This window comes from Aegilops tauschii, chromosome 3 (genome assembly GCF_002575655.3).
Source record: "Aegilops tauschii subsp. strangulata cultivar AL8/78 chromosome 3, Aet v6.0, whole genome shotgun sequence".
Taxonomy (NCBI): Eukaryota; Viridiplantae; Streptophyta; class Magnoliopsida; order Poales; family Poaceae; genus Aegilops; species Aegilops tauschii.
In genome coordinates this window covers 464,133,942-464,161,472 of record NC_053037.3, presented here as the reverse complement: position 1 = coordinate 464,161,472, position 27,531 = coordinate 464,133,942, and the positions used below count along the sequence as shown (strand labels likewise).

At 42.8% G+C, this 27,531-nt stretch overlaps 3 protein-coding genes across 6 annotated transcripts; 2 read left to right on the top strand and 1 right to left on the bottom strand.

Moving 5' to 3' along the window:
• Positions 1 to 4,009: 4,009 nt before the first annotated feature.
• LOC109739415 (phenylacetaldehyde reductase) lies at positions 4,010 to 6,040 on the bottom strand. Its single transcript, XM_020298510.4, has 7 exons — positions 5,894 to 6,040; positions 5,650 to 5,825; positions 5,397 to 5,569; positions 5,080 to 5,268; positions 4,828 to 4,990; positions 4,493 to 4,679; positions 4,010 to 4,405 (listed from the first exon to the last, which is right to left on the bottom strand). Exons 2-7 carry the CDS (start codon positions 5,780 to 5,782, stop codon positions 4,264 to 4,266), a joined length of 987 nt encoding a protein of 328 aa, XP_020154099.1. The 5' UTR covers positions 5,783 to 5,825; positions 5,894 to 6,040; the 3' UTR covers positions 4,010 to 4,263.
• Positions 6,041 to 7,019: 979 nt separating this feature from the next.
• LOC109739407 (uncharacterized) lies at positions 7,020 to 13,598 on the top strand. Of its 4 annotated transcripts, none has more exons than XM_073510853.1 (6): positions 7,020 to 7,243; positions 7,345 to 7,906; positions 7,996 to 8,298; positions 8,381 to 8,782; positions 8,866 to 8,976; positions 13,362 to 13,598. In XM_073510853.1, the coding sequence occupies exons 2-4, from the start codon at positions 7,763 to 7,765 to the stop codon at positions 8,519 to 8,521; spliced, it is 588 nt and encodes a 195-aa protein (XP_073366954.1). In that variant the 5' UTR covers positions 7,020 to 7,243; positions 7,345 to 7,762; the 3' UTR covers positions 8,522 to 8,782; positions 8,866 to 8,976; positions 13,362 to 13,598. The 4 variants fall into 4 exon arrangements, with proteins under 4 accessions (XP_073366954.1, XP_040260328.2, XP_073366953.1 ...); XM_040404394.3 differs by having other exon boundaries at positions 7,993 to 8,298; XM_073510852.1 differs by lacking the exon at positions 13,362 to 13,598 and adding an exon at positions 9,345 to 9,680 and having other exon boundaries at positions 7,054 to 7,243; positions 7,993 to 8,298.
• Positions 13,599 to 26,372: 12,774 nt separating this feature from the next.
• LOC109739284 (uncharacterized) lies at positions 26,373 to 27,531 on the top strand. The gene is made up of 3 exons (XM_020298368.1): positions 26,373 to 26,453; positions 26,553 to 26,693; positions 27,307 to 27,531. The coding sequence occupies exons 1-3, from the start codon at positions 26,373 to 26,375 to the stop codon at positions 27,529 to 27,531; spliced, it is 447 nt and encodes a 148-aa protein (XP_020153957.1).

Sequence of the window (27,531 nt, the reverse complement as noted above, 5' to 3'; positions counted from 1 at the left end):
TCATCGCTTGATCTCAAGATGACCATGACACCTAGGCTGTGGTCATGTGGCCGCCGCCGACGGGGAAGCATTCCCATTAATTCCGAATCTGCAAGTTTGGAATCATCTCCCCCATTCAGCTAAGCTACACATATTTTGCTTCTATTTTTTTCTTTCTAGGTCCCGGACCATCTCCATTCTGGTAAATACCTCATCACATAAACGTCGTTGGTCCCTGGTGTGCCCATTCCCTTCCTTACTTTCTCCATATTGGTTATGATGCATGGTCTCTTTCCAGCTATGACAAATGATATACTGCATACTGCATACTGATGATAGGATAGATGATTTATGATGTACTATTTTAGATAACGGTACTAAGTTTTTATTCCATAGATGATATTTGGTTTTATTCTACATTTTTTTCCTTTGCAAAGATAGATATTATAAGAGATAAATAGCATGTACAGGTTAACCTTTTTTTTGCGGGGATGTACATGTTAACCTTATATAGCCTTTTTTATGAGCGATAATCTAACACTTACAAGATCATCTTAGGATTTCCTAATGGATCCTGTACACATTCCACCAAGGATTATTTTAGATGCTATGCTGAAAGACACTATAGCTCCCAAAATCTTTATATTACACCCAGCCTACAGGAAACGTTGGTATAGAGACTGTGACTGAGTTTTATCCATTTCAGCAGCACTTGCCAAAGAGCACTGTCAAGAGATTTGTTTTTTGGTCTGAGTCATCTTGCTACTTTTTCAGGTTTATTTACATATGAAATCACCATAATTTTTGCCATGGCTCTGGTTCTAGATATAGTGCTTAAAAGCACTATCCCATCCTGATTATTCCCATACAGTTTTTTGTCTCACTGAATATCGTATTCGAGAACTGGGCAATCTTTGAGTCCATGAAGAGCACTCGCACGGTCAAGCACCATGAGATCTTCATCCGCAACGCCGAGTGTGTTGTGCTCTTCACAGACCTTGAAGATGAGGCCAGAGAGATCCGCCGCCTACTGGGTTCGATCCGATGCCATCGATTTCACCCACCGCCAATGACGACGAGGCCGGTGGCTTTGGCATTGAGCGATATACTTCACCTCACACGTGAAGAAATAAGATTTTTGAGGATTAGGAATATTTATGAAATATAATGAGCATCTTTTACCACCAATGGCCTATGAAGTCTCACCGTATTAAGACACATGCATCACTGTTAGTCATCCAAGCTAAAACCACAGTCAGATAAATCAGCTTAATTATTCTACTACTTCTTTCAGATGACAGCTGTTAAACAAGAGGAGGTAGACACAACCAGTGATACCAGCGGTGACCAATTACCCATGGTAATTCTGAAAAACATACTTATGATTGATCAGTCTTTTTTTATCACTTATGCATGCAAGTTGATCAAGTATGTAATAAAACAAATTCTTTCAGGGTCCAGTAGGTGTTCTGTTTGCTATTCATTAATGCTCTAATTTATTTGCTGTTACATGTACAAGCACTGCTTACTGCTTCCCACTGACCATATACAATAGATAGTCTTTTCTACCTTTCACGAGTACACACAAGCTAATTAGCCCCTCTATTTGTTTATGTTGTCCTCTATTTGCTATTGCAAACTCTTACCATGATCTCCTTATCTATTCAACACAAACGAACCACTGTGTCAGAAGCACAATAAGCCATACGAGTAAATTCATCGCCCACGGAAAGCAAACTCAATCCAAAAGTTCAAAGGCAAGAAAATCCATGGTAAGAGCTACATTACTCTTCTCATTCCATCAACTCTCGCAACAACTGCTAAAAGATATAACTTTGTACAACTTAACATAGGCGAGCCTTGCATCCACTACTTAGATGAGTTTAGTCACCACATTGTGTGGGTCAACACAGTTAAGCTCTACAACCATAATGTCCGTACACTGCGAAAGATCATCCGCAGCACCACCACGCCTGATAACTACTATGTGTGCCACATGACAGAAACATTTGCAACACAAGGCAAAAGAATGGTAGTCCTTTGCAATTACTCTGTCCGGTTTCATATAATAGCATGGTATAAAATGATATAGTGACTAACCTTTACTATTATTTTCAGTACTTTAGCGTTCCTTTTTCTAGGGGTTCCATTTCCCACACATGGATGCTGACCATGGTGAACTGCCAATCACTACTGGAGACGGAACTGCCGCTGTCACGGCCCGCTTTATCAAGGGTGTTGACAAAAGGGCAACCATCACTGAAGGCTGGAGCGACTTCTTCCGTCAGGCACACATGAACGAAGGGCAAGTATACGCTTTCGCCTTCAAATGCACTTCCAAGGGACTGTGCCTGATCGTCTACTCAATATAAGCAAGTTGCAAGAGCCCCTTGTTATATAACTTAGATTAGTATAGATACCTACCAAGACTTCCGTGTTTATCATCCTTTTGGATCTTATGTAATCCCCTAAGACCATCCTGTGCATTTAACTATCGGTTATTTGCTGCTTAGACTGCTATGCGGTATGCTTTTGAAACAACCTTAATGGAAGAAATATATGCTTTCATCTTTAAGTGCACATCCAAAGGCCTTTGCATGATTGTCTATCCAATCTAAACAGATCAAAAGAGTCCTTTTCTACATGACTTATTGAATCATTTCCAATCTTATGTACTTCCTGCGTATAGAATGAGCTATTCTTTTCGAATAACAATATGTTAATGCACGCTCTTACAATAATTAGCTTACACCCGGCCTTTGCGCCATTGGTGCAACGGGTCATCTAGTTGTATGGAAACACTCGTAAGACAATAAAACATTGTCTGTAATCAACCTTTCGGGAACGAAAGAATTCTGAGTCAGACTAAGAATACCAGGTAGAAAAGCCTTCAAACGAGATGACTCCTTTTTTTGCAATTATTTTATATACCACATTACAAAAGCTGATCGCCCTAAATTGCGTTACCTTTTCCGAGGAATTAACCTTTGGGATCATCACAATCGTTGTGCCATTCCAACGAGAAGGAATAATACACGTTTAACTGCTTGCAAGACCCCCTCAATCAAATGGTCCCCTAACATGGACCAAAAAGTTTTACAAAAAATAACGTGAAGCCCATCTGGTCCCGGGGCTTTTAAATCACCAATATCAAACAAAGTCTTACAAACATCTTGAGCAATATAAGAAGCAAGAAGGGCATTGTTCATCTAAGTGGACATTCTTCTGCGGACAAGGGATAAAACCTGCTGGTTAGGTTGCAAAACTTCTAAGGTGAAATATTAGAAAAATATTCTGTGATATGATCCTTCAACTCCATAGCTTGCCGCCAAACCCCTGAATCATCAAGGAGTTTCTTAATACTATTCTTTTATCCTGGCCATGGCTGCGTTATGGAAAATGATGTATTACGATCCTCATACATCAACCAATTTGCTCGACCTCTTTGTAACCCTTTTTTTTCATCTTGATCCAAAAGATTCTCTATGAGAACTAGAAGTTCCTTTTGCCGAGAGTGAGACTTGGCATTCAAAGGGCCACGCTCCAGCCTCTCTAATTCATTCTTTAAATTTTTATTCTACATTTCAGTCTCTTCAGAGTTTCACGATCCCAAGAATGCAAATCGGCATGCGCCACTCGGGTCCGCTCTGCGAGGGACGGACCAACACCCGCCATATTGGCCTTTTTCAGGACGACGTGACAATTTCAACAACGGTCTCTTGTTTCAGACACCTGCCTTCCAATTGTTTCACACGGCTCTTCGGACGACTAAACATATTGTCACCGAAATAATCCATATCCAGAACCAACATGCTTTGGTCAGAGTGTACGTGTTCCTCGTTAATAAATGCAATCCGAAGAAATTTATGTGCCCAGTCCACATTGCAAACTGCCCGGTCCAGTTGTTACCTGATTTGACCTCTTCTCGAGGTAAAAGGATCGCCAGGGAAACCCAAATCGTCCAAACCACGCTCTATGAGACAATCACGGAACTCCATCATTGCATTAGGTCTCGCATTACCACCCATGATTTCCAAAGAGTATAAAATTTCATTAAAATCTCCTAAGACGATCCAAGGATGAGTGTCCTTATTATGAAAATTACGAATATCACCCCAAGACAAGTGACAATCACTCCAATTTGGATTACCATAAAAACCCGTGAAGCGCCATTGTACAACATCCTCACATAGTAGTTCAACTCAACTTTATTCGCTTTATGTCTATGCACCGCGGCAGTTTTCCAGCAGAATTTATTCCTGCAAATGTACATTTGTTTGGAGGCTAGATTTCTCCTTTGTTCCTCAAGCAATCCACCGTGTCCCTGACAGTTTTGTCGAATGGGGTGAAACGAACGCCCAGATCGATCAGTTTCTTGGACGGAGCCTTTGATCTCACCACCCAGCCCTGCTTGTCCTCCTGGATCCTGAAGTGAAGAGAAGAAATCAGCAAACATTAGAACACTCCATCTGAGGAAGAGACGATCGATGTTGCTAATCAGTAGATGTATCACCTGTGAACCGGAAATTCGGGGTAAAGATTAGCAAGTTCATCGTGGAAATCGACGAGGCGTACGGCTGACTCCATGCACAGGTGGCGTCCCTGCGCCGACGGGTTCTCATAGAGCACCACCAGAGATTGTGCCACATCTCTGACGTCGACGCAGCCGACGAAGAAGGGTTCCATGTCAAGCTTCTGGCCTGGGTAATGTAATTTGCAGTTTTCACTCTTAGAAAGTCGAAATAAAGCTTTTCTGCGTTGCAACTTGCAACTCAGCAGCAGAAGACAGAGTTCAGGAATTGCCACGGAGCTGCAAGACTCTGTATGTTGAACTTGTAATCGACCGACCTCCCAGAAGCAGCATCAGCAGACGGAGGCTACCAGTAGGTGCCGGGGTCAACGTCGGGCCCAACACCAACCCCGGATTCAGCACAACCAGCTGCAATCCTTCCTCTCCGGCGAAGTCCCACGCCGCCTTCTCGGCCAGCGTTTTGGAGACGTTGTACCAAAGCTGCAGTTCAGACAGAGGGATTGAGCATGAGTGCTTAACTCTAGAAGTGCAGTATCTAAATGGATCTTGCAAGCGTTGACATGATGCACCTCAAGTTTCTTGAGGATCTCAACGTCGGCCCAGCAGTCGTCGTCTATGACCTTGCCGGCAGGCCAGTCGGCGGCAGTCGGACACATGGCCGTCTGCGAAGACACCATCACGACACGCTTGACCCCGCTGTCTTTCGCCGCGCGGAGGACGTTGAGCGCGCCGTTGATCGCCGGCAGCAGCAGCTCGTTCTGCGTCGATCGATCAGAGAACCAGTTAGCTTGCGTATATTATTCAGACTGTGCAGTGATGGAACTCTGAAGTCTGAACTATGGCGCGGCAATGGAGTTATTATTGTGGAGAAAGAAAGAAAAGTTGCCTCGGGGTCTTGTGCGGGCTGCAGTATCACGGGGGAGGCCAGGTGGAAGACGCCGTGGACGCCCTCGACCGCCGGCCGGACGGAGGCGGGGTCGAGGAGGTCCATCTGGAACAGCCGGAGGCGCGTGTCCGCGCCATCCAGAGCCTGCAGGTGCTTCGTCTCGGCCTCGTCCTCTGGAAAATCAGTCCGATCAAACAATCTTGCGTCGACTCGATTCATTTACGGAGAGAGACAGAGGAGGAGAGGTACGTACGGAGGTTCTGGACGGTGGCGTGGACGGTGTAGCCGCGGCCGAGGAGGAGGCGGACGAGCCAGGAGCCGATGAAGCCGCTGCCGCCGGTCACGCAGACGAGCTCGCCGCGAGCATCTCCGCCGGCCAACGCCATGTCGCCGGTGCTCGGGACGATCCGCCCGTCTGCCGCTCACCTACTGGACACAATCAAACGGTCAACTCGGCACTTCCCTGGCTCCTTGTGAACTGTACCTACTTCCTCAACCATAAAAAAGAAGCAGAGCGGCTTGGGGCGTTGACGCGACGAGAGGGGAGCCCCGTGACGCGGCTGCAACCAAGGTGTCGATTTGGACGCCAGAGAACACGATCGAATGCTGAAGTTTATCAGCATTATTATCCCGGGGAAGAATCCACATCTACCCGCGTCGATGACCGCCATTATTTCAGGTCGCTGTTGATCGTGTACGCCGTAAGGACAAGACTGGCCCAGTTTGGCCACCAGCCCAGTAGATTGCAGCCATGTAGCATGCTGCAAGGACGGCACTAGATAGAGCGTCAGATTCCCTCTGATGCACACCCGGGACGGGAGGCCACTAGGAAACGATAGACACGTGACATGACCGCACCACGAAGCTTCAGAGTCCTGCGGCAAGAGGCAGGAGTACGACCCGGAGAAATGCGTCACACATGATTGGTGGTGTTTTCCGCCCGCAGGAACGGTGGTGTAACAGTGGTGGAGGCAGGATTTGATAAATATGCATGTTGAGAGGGGCCGATTAGAGCAAACAATTTAAATCATGCATTGCTCATCTTCAAATTAGGAGCAAATAAGTGACCTTAGGGAGGGGAAAAGAATTCTACGAGATCAGGTCTCACGTGAGACCCATCCTGATGGATGACACGTGGCATTCACAAATCACAAAGCATCTACCCCACCCCCCACTTGAAATCAGGGGGGAGAGATTAGATGCTTTATGATTTGTGAATGCCACGTGTCATCCATCAGGGCGGGTCTTACCTGCTAACCGTGAGACCTGGTCTCATATAATTTTTTTCCTTAAGGAGGGACCTGCCCATGTTGACCTCCTTATCTCCGCTCGAGGGCATGTTTACGAAAAAAATCATATACGACCAGGTCGTACGCCTCGCTACCTTAGACCCATTCCGATCCAGGACACATGTTAATACCGATCTCAAAGCACTAGTCCTCGATTACGACTGAGAGGGTTCTTGGATCCAAGGGACTATTTTTAGTTTGACTAAAAATAGTCTTTTTTAGAGGCTAAAGTTTCAAGCACCCCTGACTAAAGAGAGGCTAGAACTAGTTTTGAGACTAAATATTTTTAGTCAGGGGAACCCTACTAAAATATGGATTACCCCTCCCTCTCCTTGTTTAATTCCTCTCTTTAACACAGCCGGCTCCCCTCCTGTTCCTTCGTCTCCCCCTCGAGCGCTCCTCCCCCCCTCCCTGTTCTGTTCGTGCGAGGAAGAAAGCAGCGGGACTCCGCAGGACGCGCCGGGCCCCCGCAGGACGCGCCGGCGGCCGCCTCCACCTCCGCTGATCGCCGCCGGCTCGGCCTACCGCCGCGCCTCCGCCTCCGCCTACCCGATTAAGGTGAGACTGAAGGCTAAGATCCATCCGCCATGGACGGCGCCGTTCGATTTCTTTAGTTTTGTGCTTGTTTTTCCATTAATCGGATGAGAGTCTTGTCTCAGATCCATCCGCCATATGCATGGACGGCGCCCCGTTCGATTTCTTGTCTCAAACGGAATAGTCTGGTGCTGCTGCGGAGGCCATGGACGGCGAAGGGTGGGGCTTGACGCCGCCTCATCTCCGGCGTGATAGTTCCGGCGGCCGCGTTCCGAGGGCCGGGAACGTCGCCGCACCGCGCATGGACCTGGGGAACCTTGACCTCAACGCCGACTGCGGCGCCGCCTCGTACCCCGACATGACCATGTACACGCATATCCTTCAACGGGACAGCGGCTCCGGTCAAGGTTTCCCCCCACAGAGGGCAAGATCAGATGGCTTGCCGCTGCGAGGTCGTCCACCTCGCAAGGTCTGTCCGTAGCGAGGGCACCAGGTGCTCGCGGCAAGGCCGTCGTGGTGCCGGGGGGAGGTGATGCTGCTGCCATGCGAGTTGCTGCACGTCGTGGGGGTTCAAATGGCGCGAGCAGCAGCAGGCAGCCGCAGGTAGCGCCGATTCCGGTGGATGATGATGACGGCATCGAAGAAGACGAAGATGAAGATGAGAACACGCTGAACCAGCATAGGAAGGTATACAATTTTCTTTGAAATTCTGCTCACACCATTTCTTTGAAACAGAGAGATTTAGGATGTTTACTTATGCATATTTCTTTTAGAAGCCAAAAAGCAAGGCTAATTGGACCGACGAAAATACGTACATTTTGTGTGAGTTAGCTTGTGAGGAGATAGAGGATGGCAATTTTACTGCTAAAGTTTGGACCAGTCAGGGTTACAAAAATATTATGGAGAAATATTATCAAAAGACAAAATTGTGGCATCTAGGGAGGGAAGTGAAGAACAAAATCCAGAACCTGAAGGGTGTGTACAATGATTGGGTATGGTTGCAGCAACAAACCGGATGCGGCCGCGGCGAACATGGAGAAGTTACGGCAACTACAGCTTGGTGGGAGAGGGAGATCAAGGTACGACAACTAAAGCTTTTTCAATGACAAGTACATGAGCAATGGAGACATATGCTAATGTTGTACAAATACTATTTTGCAGAGTAGACCAAATCTCAAGAAATTTAGAAAGGGTAACCCTGAGTACATTGGACTGTTGCATGAGGTAGCTGTGGATGGTACTTCTGCTTACGTACCTGGGCGACCAGAGATCCTGAATTCAGAGTTGTGCATGAAAGGTTAAGAAATGCTCAGTGGCATCCATGGTTCAATGACAGCATTGGGGCAATAGATGGGACTCATGTGCAAGTTGTGGTGCCACCTACCAAGATTCCGCAGTACTTAAACAGACATGGCTACTGTAGTCAGAATGTTATGGTTGTATGTGATTTCAACATGAGATTCACTTTCGTTCTTGCCGGGTGGCCTGGATCGGTTCATGATATGAGGCCCTTCAAGGATGCCCTTAGCCGGTTTAGTCACAAGTTTCCTCATCCACCTCCAGGTACCATACTTCACATTCAATACATGATTGAATTGTGTATACATTGACACTGACTTTGACTGAAATGCATTTGCCATCAATAGAAATTTTTTATCTTGTTGACTCGGGCTACCCCAACAAGGCGGATTATCTTGCACCATATAGGGGGCAGAAGTACCATTTCCAAGAGTTCCATCAAGGCACCATGCCGAGAGGTAAAAAAGAGCACTTCAACTACACTCATTCTAGACTACGCAATGTCATTGAGCGTTCTTTTGGAGTCTTGAAAAATAAGTTGAGGATCCTTTTTAAAATACAAAGTTATCCTCTACACAAGCAAACAAAAATTATTGTTGCATGTATGGCCTTGCACAATTTTATCCGCGAAAGTCAGTTGGCGGATAAAGAATTCGACAGGTGTGATAGAGATGAGAATTATCAACCTCTCCTTGAGGAAACGAGGAGGCGTTGTAACAGGAGGGATCTAAAAATAGAAAATTTTAGTTCCATTATTTTTAGTCATGGGACTAAAACGTATCCAAGCACCCTCTGAGCCGGGCCTTAATCCTGATTCGCACTGAAGCTGTGTAGGTTTTGCACAACCTTTGCGGCAACAGCGGCCATGCGGCGGATAGGACGGTGAGGAGGACGCGCAGAACTCTAGGGAATTCCGAACTCTAGACGGCGGCGGCGACGAGAGGTCGTGCAGAACTCTAGACTTCCTGTGGGATTAGACTAGCCACAATGGGTAGTTGGCATGTTACTACTCTATGTTAATACCTCTATAGTGGGGAGTAACATATTTGTGGTAACATGCAATACTTCATTTATTATGCTATAGACTCATCTTGCCTTGATATGTGCGATGTTACTCATACTAGTAGTAACTAGCTATGTTACTACATGTCTCTCTTTCTTCATTTATTGCTTGCCACATCATCTATTTTATCTAGATATGTGTGATGTTACCACTGTGGGTAGTCTTAATAATGGCCGGTTGGAAATCAGAATTAAGGCTTGGCTGGATATAATCGGGGACTAGTGCTTTGAGATAGGTACTGACACGTGTCGTGAATCTGAATGGCGTAGCGAGGCGTACGACCTAGTAGTATAAGATTTTTTCCCATGTTTACGTTGGCGCGCAGGAACGGGCAACGATCAGGAGTGCTAATAAATACACCGATATCGAGATGGGCTCACAGGATTTGTGACTTGTTGTCGTGTGCAGTAAAGAGAAAGTGAGCGCCAATTTCTATTTGACGCTTATTACGTTAAGATGTCGTTGTTTCGCACAAGGAACCGAGCGAGGGAAGTTCAGATGTGCTAACCCATTTAAGCTATTATTATACATCCACAAATAGCGGTTTTGTGAACCTTTCTTTCATTTCTGATTTTTTTTCTTTACCTGCTTTTGGTTTCTTTACTTAAAAAAACACAAAATGTAAGCGTTTAAAAAATATTCATGGTTTTTCTAGAAAATGTTCAAAATTTCAAAAATATGTTGTTTTTCAGAAATGTTCTCAAATTTAAAATATTGTTCACTTTTAAAACTATATATATATATATATGTAATAATATTTTATATATTCATATTTTGAAAATAAAAAATCAATCTGAAGTAAGTAAAACAGAAGAAGAAAATGTGTCGCAACAAGAAGAACGTCTTGCTATAGGACAATCAGGCTCGCTCGCTATGCGTCGACCTAGTCAGGAAGGATGTCCCGTGCGAAATAACGACTATTTGACGCCACTAGCATCAAATGGCGTCAAATAGGAGCACTCAGAGTGGGCGGTGGGGGAGAAAGGAGAGGCGATGAAGGGATGGGTTAAGCCTCTTGGCATACTATCATGGTATGTCCTCCCTCCGCCCCTTAATATCAGACGTCTTTGCATTTGAACTGCAAAAACGTCTTATATTATGGGACAGAGGTAGTATATTTTTGGGGTAATATTGACTAAAGATTATTAGGCTCAAATCCAAATCAGATGATACGATGGTATTTATTTAATTTATACTAAAACCTTCCAATTAATGCGCGTGGCCAGCGATGTCTCTCCAGGGAGCTCCTATTCAGCGACCCGTGCGGTGGAAATCGAGGAAGCGCGCGCTTTTGGGCCGGCCCATGTAGGGGGCAGGCGCCACTGTTTATTTATTTATTTTTTCTATTTTTTTGCTTCTATAAAATTGTTTGGGATTTCGAAAAAAAATCGAATTTAAAAATGTTAGTGATTTAAAAAAACGTTCGCAAATTCAAAAAAATATGAATTTAGAAAATGAAAAAAAAATCACAAATTCAATAAATGGTCATGAAATTGAAAACATGTTCATGAATAAATCAAATGTTTGCACATAAAAAAATGTCTACCCGAGCATATCAAAGAACATTTTGACGAAGTATAGGTCCATGTCCATTAAAGGAGAGGTCGTTTGCACGTCAACGGTAAAAAAAAATCATTACCCTTGCTTACTCTAAGCTTAGGGAGGTTCCTCTTTCTTTACTGGCCTTTAAGAAATTGCACTTTCTCTTTTCATTTTATAATTTATTTTGAGATTCGTTCTTACAAAATTCAAAGCTTGGGGAAGTTACTTTTGCATTTGTAGTCTTGTGCAATGATCTTCATCTGACAAATGCTATGCAATCATGTTTTCACTGTTTGACATGCTTGCTTAGGTATGATTGGTCTGTATTCGCATAAGGGAATCACTTGCGCAAGTCAGTCCCCATATTGCCAAGTTAATGTTTCTATGCACTTTGTTCAAGTTTTTGCTTATCTTGGAAACAATCTTGTGATCGTCTAAAAGACATTGCCATGACCTATACTTTTTCGAAAGAAAAGAAAAATGACGATTGAATAATTTTTTCGAGACTTGTTAGATTTTTTTTAAAACAAAAAGTTATGGAGTACCTCAACCACATAGTGTTTACAACAAGAGGTCGGGGGTAGGGAAAAGAGTCGAGTCGATCGGCCGGGAGAAGCAAAACGAAATCCGGACTTAATAGTTCTTGCTTTGGTCGTTATTTATACAGAATCAATAGTCCATAATATTTAAGATTATGCCAAAACCTATGTTGCAATACATGACGTTTCAGCTTCTTGCTGGTTCCATGGCCTTGTCACCTTATGTTGTTTTATGCCACATGGGTGTGACTTCGTCGCCTCTCTTGAGTTTATGTCGAGGACTCCGCTGGCCAATGAACAATCCACCAGACTTTTCGCTCGGATTACGGCCATGAATTTTTAACGTTAGTAGTGCAACACTACATCAATTATTATTCGATTTTTCTCTTGAGAGTGCGTGTATGTGGTAATAAAAGAATATTGATCATTGCGCTCGAAAGAGACAATTCTTGGTCCATTGTATTCAAACATAAGCCACAGTGAAACCCCCTCATTTGTATTTCGCCTTTTGGCATAATCTTGAGAACTTGGAGATACCTATTCTGGATGCGTCACAACTGAAGTAATTACTTGAGAGCTTTGACTTGAAAACCTTACTGGGCATGAATGACGGATATTCCCTTTTGCTCCTACGTGCATATGCACCCATTGTCGAAATACACATTTCGAAAAGTTGAAAAATTCGGAACAAAAATCCCGCGTGTATATCCGGACATTTTATGTCCGTTCACAAGGTTTCGGTGAAAAACGACATTTTTTGTGGCTTGTGTAAAAAAGACAATTTCTGATGTTCATTCTAACTATTCACGAGGCATTTCTTTATCTTTTTTACACAAGCCACAAAAAACGTCGTTTTTCACCGAAACCTTGCGAACGGACATAAAATGTCCGGATATACACGCGGGATTTTTGTTTCGAATTTTTCAACTTTTCAAAATGTGTGTTTTCGACAATGGGTGCATATGCACCTAGGAGCAAAAAGGCAGCGTCCGCATGAATGAGCTATATCTTTACTTTCTTGACAACTTTATGTGCTCAAGTTTGTTTGGAAAGAAAAACAACAAAAAGAGATGAATATACTACTTCCTCCGTTCCTAAATATAAGTCTTTGTAGAGATTCCATTAGGAACCACATACGGATGTATATAGATGCATTTTAAGCGTAGATTCATTCATTTTGCTTCGTATGTAGTTCATTTAGTGGAATCTCTAGAAAGACTTACATTTAGGAACAGAGGGAGTATTAAGTAAGAGGATCCAAGTATTTGTTTTCATGCTAAATTAAACTTTGATATGAAGCATAGATACTTGTTGAAGCTCTAAGTGGATTGGATGTCAAAATAGATTATATAACTGAGCATGTGCTACCTTGTACAAATATGTTCTATCATGCTTAGAGCTTGCATAGAAGACAAGGATACGCTTCTGGGTAACAATTTTTATTGATGAGCTAGATGGACAACTCTAGTTTACCAACCTTGTTGCTCGAGGACGAGTAAAGTTTAATATTGGGAAGGTTGATGAGTGGATTTTATGCATAACTTTTAGAGTATATTTTAGTGCCAAAATCACTCATATCATATCCATCTAGCACTTATTCATGTCCTCAATGTATAGTTTCCGCTATTTACTTGTTTTACCGAGTTTGTTGCACAAATTTTATTTTTATTAGTTTCCTTTTGTATTGGGGTCTTTGTAGGTATGTTGGCATGTACATGGACTTGGCACATCAAAAGCACCAAGTTGGAGTCATGGCGGAGAAGTTCCAGGCATCAGATTAAGGCCCTATAGACTTTTTGATGTTTTAACATTTATTAAAGTTACAAAATTGAATATCTAAGGCCACTGGCACATCGGGATTTTCACTAGCAATCCAATGATCCCAAAAATGTCAACATTGTAGTTCATATGAAGAAATGACGACCAAAATACGAAAGTGCTCCCGAAGTCTAGAATGAACGATGACATGTGGTTCATGTGCTCGCGCACATACCGGCGCTCGTACTAGAGGCCGACGCTGCAGTAATTCGGCCATAACTTACCCGATTTTGCTCCAATTTTATCTCAGTTTGTTCCTACGGGATCCTTGACGACTAAGGCTTGTTTTGGGATAGGATTTAACTCCCCTAGAACCCTTGGATGAAAGGAGGAGATGCGACATCCACGGAGGAGACCCGAGGAGGCCTCCTATAAATCCACCTCCAACCCTAGCCACCGGGAATCAGGATCTTCATCCTCCACAATAGTTTCATCTGCCACTTCCACACCTTCATAGCAACAACACCATCATAGGGAGAGGGCCAAGCCAAGAAGGAGGAGAGGAGACGCCTCCCATGTCCTTCGGTCGGTGCCATCTCCATCAACACCGCCGCCATGCTCCTCTCCACCTCTAACATGATGTTGGCTTGTAACTTGTCTCTACCCTCTATGTACACCATTGATAACCCACAAGTATAGGGGATCACAACAGTTTTTGAGTGTAGAGTATTCAACCCAAATTTATAGATTCGACACAAGGGGAGCCAAACAATATTTGAAGGTATTAGCAGCTGAGTTGTCAATTTAACCACACCTGGAGATTAATTATCTGCAGAAAAGTGATCAGTAGCAAAGTAGTATGATAGTTTTGATAATAGTGACAGCAGCAATGGTAACAGTAACAGTGATAGCAGTAATTTGTAGCAAGTGTAACCGTGATGATAGCAGTAGTAACTTAGCAGAAACAATATAAGATAAATTCGTAGGCATTGGATCGGTGACTTGTTGGATGATATTCATCATGAGACAATTATAACCTAGGGCGATATGGCACTAACTTCAGTTCGTCAATATAATGTAGGCATGTATTCCGTAAATAGTCATACGTGCTTATGGAAAGAACTTGCATGACATCTTTTGTCCTACCCTCCCGTGGCAGCAGAGTCCATATTGGAAACTAAGGGATATTAAGGCCTCCTTTTAATAGAGAACCAAAACAAAGCATTAACGCATAGTGAATACATGAACTCCTCAAACACGGTCATCACCGGGAGTGGGCCCGATTGTTGTCACTCCGGGGTTGCCGGATCATAACACGTAGTAGGTGACTATAACTTGCAAGATCGGATCTAAAACATGGATATAATTATGATAATATAAACGGTTCATATCTGAGTTCATGGCACCCGGGCCCAAAGTGACAAGCATTAAGCATAGCAAAGTCATAGCAACATCAATCTTAGAACATAGTGGATACTAGGGATCAAGCCCTAATAAAACTAACTCGATTACATGATAAATCTCATCCAACTCCTCACCGACCAGTGAGCCTACGAAGGAATTACTCACTCCCGGTGGGGAGCATCATGGAATTGGCGATGGAGAAGGGTTGGTGATGATGAAGAACGAAGATCCCCTTCTCCGGAGCCCCAAACGGCCTCCAGATCTGGCCTCCCGATGAAGAACAGGAGATGACGGCGGCTCCGTCTCGTGGATCGCGATAATTCTTTGTCCCTGATTTTTTTTTCTGGAAAAGCAGGAATTTATAGCGTCGGTTTCAGGGTCTATGGAGCCACCAGGTGAGGACAACCCTCCTGGGCACGCCAAGAGAGGGGGGCGCTCCCTGGTGGATTGTGCCCACCCAGGGGCCCCTCTCCGGTAGGTCTTGTCTCCAGAAATTCTTATATATCATATAAAAATTCCTCGCAAAGTTTCGTTCCATTCCGAGAACTTTTATTTCTGCACAAAAACAACACCATGGTAGTTTTGCTGAAAACAACGTCAGTCCGGGGTTAGTTTCATTCAAATCATGCAAATTAGAGTCCAAAACAAGAGGAAAAGCGTGAGAAAAAGTAGATACGTTGGAGACATATCAACTCCCCCAGCTTAAACCTTTGCTTGTCCTCAAGCAATTCAGTTGATAAACTGAAAGTGAAAAAGAAATTTTTTTACGAACTCTTTTGCTCTTGTTTGCATAAATAAGCTTAAACAGCACCCAGGTTTTCAGCCAACATTATAACTAACCATGCCGACAATAACTTTTAAAGATTATATTAACTCATATCAATGACATAATTAACTAGCGAGCAATAATAAGATATCTCAAACGGCAACACGTTGTCAAAATAACCATGATATAATATGACAATAGTGGTATCTCGCTAGCCCTTTCTGAGACCGTATAATATAAATGCAGAGCGCCTCCAAAGTTCAAGCAGCGACTTAACATTGTAATTCATGGTAGAAAAGATCCAGTCATGATGCACCCAACATTAGCTACACACAATGCATAAATCATGGCAGCTGTGCTCTCTCAGTTTCTGGCGCTTGTTTAAGAAGGTGATGACACAACATAAAAGTAAATAGATAGTCCCTTTGCAGAGGGAAGCAGTGATTTGCAGAGGTGTCAAAGCTCAGGTTTTAAAACAGAGGTAAATGATATTTTGAGACATGCACCCTTCTCATTTACTTCACGACCATCAGTTATCAATATCTTCCATGCTAAGCACACTAGTGGCGGTTCTCAAGCAATAAAAGTAAAGGTTTTGACTCCATTGGGAGTTTTTGTTTGATTATTTAAGAGATTAACTCTTTTTCATGTTTGCAGTTTGGGACTGGGCATCCCTATTACCGCCTTTTCCCGTGCGATGGCGAGTGAATAAACACTCAAACTGAGAATAACACGCTTAGCATGGAAGATACCGACCACCTCCTATCGTTCCATGAACGATCCAGGCACACAAAAAGGATATTTATTTAGAAGTTTTTAGAGGTGGCACATGCAAATTTACTTAGGACGGCAGGGTAATAGCGTATATAGGTAGGTATGGTGGACTCATCAGGAATAACTTTGAGTTCAAGGTTTTTAATGTACAAGCAGAATTCCCACTTAGTACAGGCGAAGACTAGCAATTAGATTGAGAAGCGGCCAGCTAGAGAGCAACAACAATCATAACCATGCATTATGCATAGGTAACATTGGACACTAGCATGAGTAGGATATGAACACCATGAACATAAATATCATAGAGGCTAGGTTGGTTTTGATTCAACTACATGCATGAACATGTGCCAAGTCAAGCCACTCGAACATTCAGAGGAGGATACCATATCGTCATACTACATCACAATCATTTTAACGCTATGTTGATATCCAAAATAAATCATTATCCACTCCTAGCTACTTATGCATGGCATGAGAAACTATAATATCTAATTGTCATTGCAAACATGTTTAATCATAATGGGCTGAATCACGGATACTAGGTTAAACATATTTACACAAACAGAACAAGTCGAGTTCATACCCGTTTCTCTCTGCCATGGCCAGTTCACCGAATATCGTCATTATTGCCTTTCACTTGCACGACCGAACGATAAGAAAATAATAATAGTGCGAGAGTGTCGTGGACTAAGCTGGAATCTGCAAACATTTTATTCAAAAGGAGAAGACAAGGTAAAATGTGCTCTTTATTAGTTCAACAGTTATTCATATGAGAGCCACTCAACATTTTCATCATGGTCTTCTCCTCGGTACAACTCGAATAAAAAGAAAAGAAATTCAGAGAAACACACTGAAATGTTTTTGGAGTTTTTGGTTTTCTTGAACAAGGAAATAAAAGGGAAAAGCAAAAACGAGAAAAACTATTTACACGGGAAAGCTCCCAACAAGCAAAAGAAGAATAGGGAAATATTTTTGGGTTTTCTTTTTAATATTACTACTAAGCATGCATAGAAAGTAAATTACTACAACTATTTTTTTTGGTTTTTCTAAAGTTTTTCAAACTCACAAAAAGAAAGCAAGAAAATAAATTTAAGCATGGATGGTACAATAAAAAAGTGTGAACACCGACAAGTAGAATGATATGTGGACATGAATATAATGTCGCTAAGAACACGTACTCCCTCAAGCTTAGGCTTTTGGCCTAACTTGGTAGTAGATCAGTAGTCTGGATAGTAGTCGGCATGGTAGCTCACGGAGGCTCTTGGTGTGGATGCCTCGGCCTGCCGTGCTGCCTCCACTATTGCGTTGTGCGCTTGAGCCTCGCTCTCAAGAACAAAATATTTTCCTTTGCTGTGATAGTCAAAAAGAGCAGGCGCAGGAAAATATGTATGCACAACAGATTTTTGGTTAAACAATAGATTATAAGTGAAGTTATCAACCTTTCCCTTGAGAATCTTATGCTCTTTTAATGTGTTAAAATCTAAATACTGCGTGGGTAGGATAGGTTCAAAGGGCAAAGGTGAAACACCCAGCCCACGTGCTAAACGCGTGGCATAAATTCCACCATAGAACCAGCCACTATTAGCGTTGTGCTGAAGTCTACGTGCAACAATAGCTCCAAGGTTATAGTTCCTTTCACCAGTGAGAGCGGTGCAAAAATGAGGTTCAAGTCTGGCGCACAAAGTGTGCTACAGTCTTGCTTGCCTACTATGCATTTTCTGTTAAATAATGCAAAATACTGAATTGCGGGAAAATGAATGCTCTTTATTCTTCCTTGATGCCCACACGCATCATATATTCATCGCAAGGCCATAAGCATGTTTTGGTGGCGGCATCTCGTGTGGAACTTTCACTTGGTTCTACATAAGACCGCGGGCAGAACTGTCACTAGAAGATGCCCCCGAGGATCGCCTCCTCGAGGAACTCCTTCCAAATAGGTTCATCATGTCCGCGTACAAATTTCTGAAAATAAAAAATTTTGGTGACAAAAATTTGTCAACAAAACTTTATTAAGTTGATAGCAACTACTCACAGGGATACATAGAGGCCATAACAAGCATTCAAACTACTTAGAACACTAAGAATTCAACATGCAAGCTCATCTACAGTAGCACCAAGAGTAGCTACTTATTCAAACTATAAACCACAAACAAAAACTAATTGGACAAACGGTGGAGTCACATACCAAGCAACAATCCCCTGAAACAGTTTCTAAAACGGAGCTTCGAGCAAAGAGATCGAAATCCACGGGTTTGAGAGCAAGAACACGGGAGAGAGAGCAATGGAGAATTTTTTCTAGAGGTAAGTGATGATGTGGGATGAAGAGGTAAGTGAGGGGGCCCAGGTGGGGACCACAACCCACCAGGGTGCGCCTGGGGGCGCGCCCAGGTGGGTTGTGCCCACCTGGTGCACCTCCCTTTGATATTATTTGCACCAGAAATTCAGAAATATTCAGAAAAAATTCGTATTAAATTTTCAGGGCATTCTGAGAACTTTTATTTTTGGATCATTTTTTTATTGCATGGGAAATTCAGAAAACAGACAAAACATGGCATTTTATTTTATTTAACTAATAAAAACAAAAAACAAAAAGTAAGGACAGAAGGTAGTGCTTACTAAATTTATCGACTTCATACTGCTCAAAAATGATTCATTAATAAGGTTGATCAGGTCTTATTAACAACCACTTTCGATTAGCATGAAACCGAAGAACTTTCGTAAATCACTAAGTTACCTCAATGGGGATATGAATGTCCCCAACAATAAGCATTTCATATTTCTTTTTGACAGTAGGTAGAGGTATTTGAAAACTTCCAATAGTGATTGTCGGAGATTTTTCAATAACATTAATACCATTCACTTGGAATTGTTTCTTCGGAAAGTGCACCGTATGCTCATTACCATTAATATGAAAAGTGACCTTGCTTTTATTGCAATCAATAACAGCCCCTGCAGTATTCAAGAAGGGTCTACCAAGGATAATCGACATGTTGTCGTCCTCGGGCATCTCAAGTATAACAAAGTCAGTCAAAATAGTAACATTAGCAACAACAACAGGCACATCCTCACAAATACCGATAGGTATGGCAGTTGATTTGTCAGCCATTTGCAAAGTATTTCAGTAGGTGTGAGTTTATTCAAGTCAAGTCTTTTATATAAAGAGAAAGGCATAACACTAACACCAGCTTCTAAATCACACAAAGCAGTTTTCACATAATTCTTTTTGATGGAGCAAGGTATAGTTGGTATTCCCGGATCTCCAAGTTTTTTAGGTACTCCATGTTTGAAAGTATAATTAGCAAGCATAGTGGAGATTTCATCTTCCGGTATTTTTCTCTTATTAGTGATGATTTCTTTCATATACTTTGCATAAGGAGGCATTTTCAGGATATCAGTCAAGCGAGTACGCAAAAAGACTGGCCTCAGCATTTCAGCAAAGCATTCAAATTCTTCATCATCTTTCTTTTTAGTTGACTTGGGTGGAAAAGGCATAGGTTTTTGAACCCACGGTTCTCTTTCTTTACCGTGTTTTCTAGCAATGAAGTCTCTTTTATCATATCTTTTGTTCTTAGATTGTGGGTTATCAAGATCAACAGGTGGTTCTATCTCAACATCATTATCTGGTTCTTTTTCATTTGGTTGAGAGTCTTCGTGAACATCAGCATTATCTTTTTCATTATCACTAGGTGGATGTTCATTGCCAGTTTGAGTTTTAGCATCAGAGATAGAATTTTCATTATCATTATTAGGAGGTTTCTCTATTTCAGGTTCACTAGAAGCATGCAAAGTCCTATCATTTTTCTTCTTCTTTTTCTATTTAGAAGGACTAGGTGCACTAGTGTTATTTCTTTGTGAGTCTTGTTCAATTCTTTTTGGGTGCCCCTCAGGATAAAGTAATCCCTGAGTCATTTTACCTCCTCTAGTTGCAATTCTAACAGCAAAGTCATGCATATTATTATTCATTTCATCAAGTAATTCTCTTTGAGATTTAGCAACTTGTTCTAACTGGGTTTGAACCATAGAGGCATGTTTTCCAACACCTCTAACATCATTTGAGATTCTAAATAACAATTCACTCAAGCGAGCAATCATATTAGAATTATATTTCAACTATTTCATAACATTTGCATTGAAGTGATCTTGTTTTCTAATGTAGTTTTCAAACTCATAAAGGCATTGGCTAGGGTGCATATTGTGAGGATTATCTTTATCATTGAACTTCATTAAAGAATTTACCTCTACCACCTTAGGCCGTGATGGTGTATTAAGCCCATGTATTTCTTCAATAGGAGGTAAATTTTTAACATCCTCAGCTTTAATACATTTTCCTTCATAAATTTATTTGCCTCTTGCATATCTTCAGGACTGAGATATAATATACCCCTCTTCTTCGGAGTGGGTTTAGCCGGTGGTTCAGGAAGAGTCCAATCATCATAATTTTTCAATATGTTATTCAATAATTCTTCAGTTTGCCCAACAGTCCGCTCCCTGAAAACACAACCAGCACAACTATCTAGGAAGTCCCTAGAAGCATCGGTTAGTCCATTATAGAAGATATCAAGTATTTCATTTTTCTTAAGAGGATGATCAGGCAAAGCATTAAGTAACTGGCAAAGCCTCCCCCAAGCTTGGGGAGACTCTCTTCTTTAGTTTGCACAAAGTTAAATATTTCCTGTAAGGCAGCTTGTTTCTTATGAGCACGAAAATATTTTTCAAAGAAGTAATAAATCATATCCTGGGGACTACGCACACAACCAGGAGCAAGAGTATTGTACCAAGCTTTAGCATCACCCTTTAATGAGAACGGAAATAATTTGAGAATAAAGTAGTAGCGAGTTTTCTCATCATGAGTAAAAAGGGTGGCTATGTCATTCAACTTAGTAAGATGTGCCACAACAGTTTCAGTTTCATAACCATGAAAAGGATCAGATTCAACCAAAGTAATTAACTCTGGGTCGACAGAGAATTCATAATCCTTATCATCAATAAAGATAGGCGAAGTAGCAAACTTAGGATCATATTTCATTCTAGCATTCAGAGATTTTTCCTTATACTTGCATAATAATCTCTCTAGATCATCTCTATCCTTACAAGCAAGAATATCTCTAGTTGTTTCCTCATTCATAACATAACCTTCCGGTACCTTTGGCAATTCATATCTAGGAAGGCTAGTTCTAACAGGTGTTTCAGAAGTTTCAGTTTCAAACTCATCATCAGATTCAACAACATCATGTTGTATTACTCTAGCAATTTGTGCATCAAGAAAATCACCAAGTGGCACATCATCATTATCAAGCAAGGTATTAGCATCATCATGAGCATTATCCATAGCAGAAGTAGCATCATCAATAACTTGCGACATATCAGAATTAATAGCATGTGGTGGTGTTGCAAGTTTACTTATAACTGAAGGTGAATCTAAAGCAGAACTGGATGGCAGTTCCTTACCTCCCCTCGTCCTTGAGGGAAAATAGTAGTCTTAGCATCCTTCGGATTCTTCATAGTGATAAATTGATAATAATCCCAAGTGACTCAACAAATATATCTATGCTCCCCGGCAACGACGCCAGAAAAAGGTCTTGATAACCCACAAATATAGGGGATCGCAACAGTTTTCGAGGGTAGAGTATTCAACCCAAATTTATAGATTTGACACAAGGGGAGCCAAAGAATATTTGAAGGTATTAGCAGCTGAGTTGTCAATTCAACCACACCTGGAGATAATTTATGTGCAACAAAGTGATCAGTAGCAAAGTAGTATGATAGTTTTGATAATAGTGACAGCAGCAATGGTAACAGTAACAGTGATAGCAGTAATTTGTAGCAAGTGTAACCGTGATGATAGCAGTAGTAACTTAGCAGAAACAATATAAGATAAATTCGTAGGCATTGGATCGGTGACTTGTTGGATGATATTCATCATGAGACAATTATAACCTAGGGCGATATGGCACTAACTTCAGTTCGTCAATATAATGTAGGCATGTATTCCGTAAATAGTCATACGTGCTTATGGAAAGAACTTGCATGACATCTTTTGTCCTACCCTCCCGTGGCAGCAGGGTCCATATTGGAAACTAAGGGATATTAAGGCCTCCTTTTAATAGAGAACCAAAACAAAGCATTAACACATAGTGAATACATGAACTCCTCAAACACGGTCATCACCGGGAGTGGGCCCGATTGTTGTCACTCCGGGGTTGCCGGATCATAACACGTAGTAGGTGACTATAACTTGCAAGATCGGATCTAAAACATGGATATAATTATGATAATATAAACGGTTCATATCTGAGTTCATGGCACCTGGGCCCAAAGTGACAAGCATTAAGCATAGCAAAATCATAGCAACATCAATCTTAGAACATAGTGGATACTAGGGATCAAACCCTAACAAAATTAACTCGATTACATGATGAATCTCATCCAACTCCTCACCGACCAGCGAGCCTACGAAGGAATTACTCACTCCCGGTAAGGAGCATCATGGAATTGGCGATGGAGAAAGGTTGGTGATGATGAAGAACGAAGATCCCCCTCTCCGGAGCCCCAAACGGCCTCCAGATCTGGCCTCCCGATGAAGAACAGGAGGTGACGGCGGCTCCGTATCGTGGATCGTGATAATTCTTTCTCCTTGATTTTTCTGGAAAAATAGGAATTTATAGCGTCGGTTTCAGGGTCTGCGGGGCCACCAGGTGGGGACAACCCACCTGGGCGCGCCAGGAGAGGGGGGCGCGCCTTGGTGGGTTGTGCCCACCCAGGGGCCCCTCTCCGGTAGGTCTTGGCTCCAGAAATTCTTATATATCGTATAAAAATCCTCACAAAGTTTCGTTCCATTCCGAGAACTTTTATTTCTGCACAAAAGCAACACCATGGTAGTTCTGCTGAAAACAGGGTCAGTCCGGGGTTAGTTTCATTCAAATCATGCAGATTAGAGTCCAAAACAAGAGGAAAAGTGTGAGAAAAAGTAGATACGTTGGATACGTATCAACCATATTAGTTTTCTTGGAGAATAAGATGAACTTGTACTACCACCGAATGTCTTGATGCGATATTAAGTCATGTCTTTATGTTTAGGTTAATATTCTTCCTGATGCCGGGTGAAGTGCACCATACAACATTTCCCTATTTTGTACACAAGGATATTACTATCCGGATGAAGTGAAGAGCGGAGATAAAGTGACAAAAGCTATCTCTTGGGAAGTGGAGGTGAACAAGTTAGAGAGTAACCTCCCTCTTCCTATCTCTGCCAATTCTTAGGGGAATAACAGAGACCGTCCATTGGTCGCGTCCATGGGGAAACCTTAATCATCGATGCCATAACCTACTGGAGGTATGGTGGTTGTGTGTCACAACATTACATTCTCACATATCAACACATGCTCACATATGTACTCCTACCACATGCTCATATATCTAAGCTAGAGTGACCAGGAAGGAGGGAGTGATCGAACTTACGACCATTTGTGAAGCCGGGTGGAGGCGCGGAACATGTCGGAGAAGAGGAGGAAGACAAATCGACGCCGCCGTCTACCGCTGGCCAGAGAAGACGTGCTGCTACCTGCTTGTCGGTGATGAATCCACGTGGGACGGAGATCTCTCGAATGGGGGGGGGTAGTGACGGGGTTTGTGCGGTGAGTCGAAGGTGGCCATATCAGGTGACAGATTCAGCGGGAGGTGAGCCAATTTCTTCTGCCGCTTTTCTGGGAACGCGTGCGACTCGTGCCATCTCCCTTCTCGCATGAGCTCGGCTCCGCGTTCCCCTCCCCTACATTGGCCGAGCCTGGCTGAGAGAAAGTTGTGGATTTGGCCGTTCCCCTCCCCTACACTTCGGGATTTTCACTAGCAATCCAATGATCGCAAAAATTTCAAAATTGGAGTTCGTATGAAGAACTGACGACCAAAATATGAAAGTGCTCCCGAAGTGTAGATTAAATGACGAAATGTGGTTCATGTGCTCGCGCTCATATCGGCGCTCGTACCAGAGGTTGACGCTGCAGTAATTCGGCCATAACTTTCTCGATTTTGCTCCAATTTTATCTCAGTTTGTTCCTACGGGATCCTTGACGACCAAGGCTTGTTTTGGGAGAGGATTTAACTCCCCTAGAGCCCTTGTATGAAATGAGGAAGGCAACATCATGGAGGAGACCTGAGGAGGCCTCCGATAAATACACCTCCAACCCTAGCCGCCGGGAATCATCATCTTCATCCTCCACAATAGTTTCATCTGCCACTTCCACATCTTCATAGCAGCAACACTATCATAGGGAGAGGGCCAAGCCAAGAAGAAGGAGGAGAGGAGACGCCTCCCATGTCCTTTGGCCGGTGCCATCTCCATCAATACTGTCGCCATTCTCCTCTCCACCTCTAACAGGATGTTTGCTTGTAACTTGTCTCTACCCTCTATGTACACCATCTACATGTTTGAGTAATTTATTGGTTCTCTTGGAGAATAAGATGAACTTGTACTACCACCGAATGTATTTGTCCGATATAAAGTCCTCTCTTTCATGTTTAGGTTAATATTCTTCCTGATGTTGGGTGAAGTGCACCATACAACATTTGCCTATTTTTCACACAAGGATATTACTATCCAGATGAAGCAAAGAGCAGAGATAAAGTGACAAAAGCTATCTCTCGGGAAGTGGAGGTGAACAAGTTAGAGTAGTGACCTCCCTCTTCCTATCTCTGCCAAATCTTAAGAGAATAATGGAGACCATCCATTGGTCGCGTCCATGGGGAAACCTTAATCATCGTTGCCATAACCTGCTGGGGGGATGGTGGTTGCGTGTGTGATACGGTTGACTACGTGTAGCTCCTTATACTGTAATAGGCTTAGCCCACAAATCATCGTGGCCTTGTTATAGTACTCGAACAACTGCTTGGCAACAAAGTTCAAGTGCACCTCCTTGAAGCCTTTGTTAATTAGTCCTAACCCCACTAGCTGTTATCTCACACATCTTGTTAAACATGAAGCTAGACAGGAATAACTGTCATTTCATCGTGTTCTCCCTCCCAGACATATTTGCCTTCCAAGCCTTAATGGTTGCCTTATGTGCACTGCAGTAACAACATTAGAAACCACCAACACAAATGGTGGATGCCTAGCAGGATTGTCACGAAGATATCTAAATCCGGAGGCATGTGCTCGTCGGCCAGAGGTTGGGAGTCCTCAACATACGACGGCAAGAATTGGCTCTCGGTCAAGACAATGGTCTGACTAAACACTCGTGTGCTCATATCCTACAGGCTTAGCATGAGGACCAGTGGAACACACTACACATGGACAGTAAGATAGACCACTACACATGGACAGTAAGCATAGTACACAGGGATCATGAAGTTCAACACACAACCCTATGACTGCTCTTCAAGCTCAAATCATACCCACGGAGTTTAACACACTACCACACCTACATATCAATCATAACTGTAAACTAACATACTACATATTCTTTGATTCACAGGCTAGTACCACACCTACCATAATATCATCCTTGCCGACATGGAAAACAACATAAACATCATTAAAGTCTACAAGCAAAATCTAGAATGCTACCAATCCATCACCACTAGCTGTCACAACATCACATGCTCACATATCAACTCCTAGCACATGCTCATATATCGAGTGAATTGCAAAAAACATCGACACTTCAGGCTAGGTTTGCAGGAACCACACATATACGAAATTGTGCCAAAAAGCACTAATTTTTTTCATAATTTTTTGCAAAAAACACGGGTTGCTCGTTTGGACCGTTTTAAGTGCGCTTATGACAGGGGGCCCACATCCGTCGACGTGGCAGCACTGTTCACACGGCAACGCCGTTAGGCGGCGTTACATGCCGCTGGCGCACCGGTTCGAGCCGGGCGGGTCAAACACCCCCGAAGCGGTGCAGGCCCACCGCCAGCCCTCACTCTCTCCCGTCCTTCTCCCTCTCTCTGCTCCCGCTCGTTCGCCGCCGCCGCCCCTCCCACATCTCCGACCGTCGTCGCCGCCACGACGCCATGGTGTCCTGGTCTGATGACGACAGCAGCGAGAACTCTCACCAGTATGCCGACTCAGCTTCAGACGAGGGCATCGTCAAGGTTAGTTGCTCGAGCTCAAGCTAGAGTTAGGGTTGCGATTTGGGGATTTTTCTGTTGAGCTTGATCTGAAGTTTTGTTGCCTTTCCTTTGCACCTCTAGATCCCTGAGACCATGGATGACTCCCATTTCGAGGGCACTGAACCTGATGTTTTGTGCAATGAACACTCCCTGCCAGCAGAGTGGCGTGTTGCTTTCCAGGGCATCCATACTGGCAGGAGGTTCCTTGCTTGTGATGTGAAGGTATGTGCCAAATTTATGCTAATCTGGTCATTGTTTAGTACTGATTTTATAGTTAGCAAATCTGGTGTGCTAGTTGCTCGGTGAGGTCATTGTTTATATGTGAGCATGTGCAGAGTGTTGTCAGCAGATCTGGCCTGTTAGTTAGGTTGCTAATTAGTTATGTATTTTCTGTGATAGTGGTGGGTTAGTGAGGTCATTGTTTATATGCCAATATGTGCATAGGGTTGGGAGCACTGATTGAGACTTGTTACTTTATAGCATGTGGATTAGTGAGCACTGTAATTGTTTAACTCATTATGTCATATAGCTAGCTCATACCTGTTTGTTTAACTCATTCTGTTACTTTATACCTATTTGTTACTTTATAGCATGTGGATTAGTGAGCACTTTACACCATTTGTTACTTTATAGCATTGTGTTACTTTATACCTGTTTAACACTAATATTACAGGAGGGAAGAAACTGTGGGCTAGCTGAATGGGTTGATCCATTTTGGCCATCTACAATGGAGAATGCATTGACCAAGTTGTGGGATAAGTATGAAGAGTGCAGGAGGAGCAAGATTGAGGACAATCTGGAAAGCTCATTTGCTGTTCACAATCTGACACAATAGAAGATCAAGCTGCAGGAAAGTTATGAGAGGTTGGTTGAAGATGTCAACAGCCTTTTGGATGCCCAGGAGCAGAGGGCTCAGATGGAGAGAGGTAAGATGCAGAACAAACCTGATGAGAGCAAGCTGCAGGAGAAGTATGACATGCTCAAGAACTTGACAGTTGCTCAAGCCAATGTCATTAGGAACATGAAGTTGAAGCTTGCTGAAGAGAAGATTAAGTTGTAG

Bases quoted from the DNA above. Each gene is read 5' to 3' on its own strand.
- LOC109739415 (XM_020298510.4), bottom strand. From the start codon at position 5,782: ATGGCGTTGGCCGGCGGAGATGCTCGCGGCGAGCTCGTCTGCGTGACC. The intron at 5,570-5,649 runs GTACGTACCTCT...CTGATTTTCCAG, and splicing joins CGCCACCGTCCAGAACCTCC to AGGACGAGGCCGAGACGAAG. The intron at 4,680-4,827 runs GTCGGTCGATTA...TACATTACCCAG, and splicing joins GCTGATGCTGCTTCTGGGAG to GCCAGAAGCTTGACATGGAA.
- LOC109739407 (XM_040404394.3), top strand. From the start codon at position 7,763: ATGCGAGTTGCTGCACGTCGTGGGGGTTCAAATGGCGCGAGCAGCAGC. The intron at 7,907-7,992 runs GTATACAATTTT...TATTTCTTTTAG, and splicing joins CGCTGAACCAGCATAGGAAG to AAGCCAAAAAGCAAGGCTAA. The intron at 8,299-8,380 runs GTACGACAACTA...ACTATTTTGCAG, and splicing joins GGTGGGAGAGGGAGATCAAG to AGTAGACCAAATCTCAAGAA.
- LOC109739284 (XM_020298368.1), top strand. From the start codon at position 26,373: ATGGTGTCCTGGTCTGATGACGACAGCAGCGAGAACTCTCACCAGTAT. The intron at 26,454-26,552 runs GTTAGTTGCTCG...TTGCACCTCTAG, and splicing joins CAGACGAGGGCATCGTCAAG to ATCCCTGAGACCATGGATGA. The intron at 26,694-27,306 runs GTATGTGCCAAA...CTGACACAATAG, and splicing joins TCCTTGCTTGTGATGTGAAG to AAGATCAAGCTGCAGGAAAG.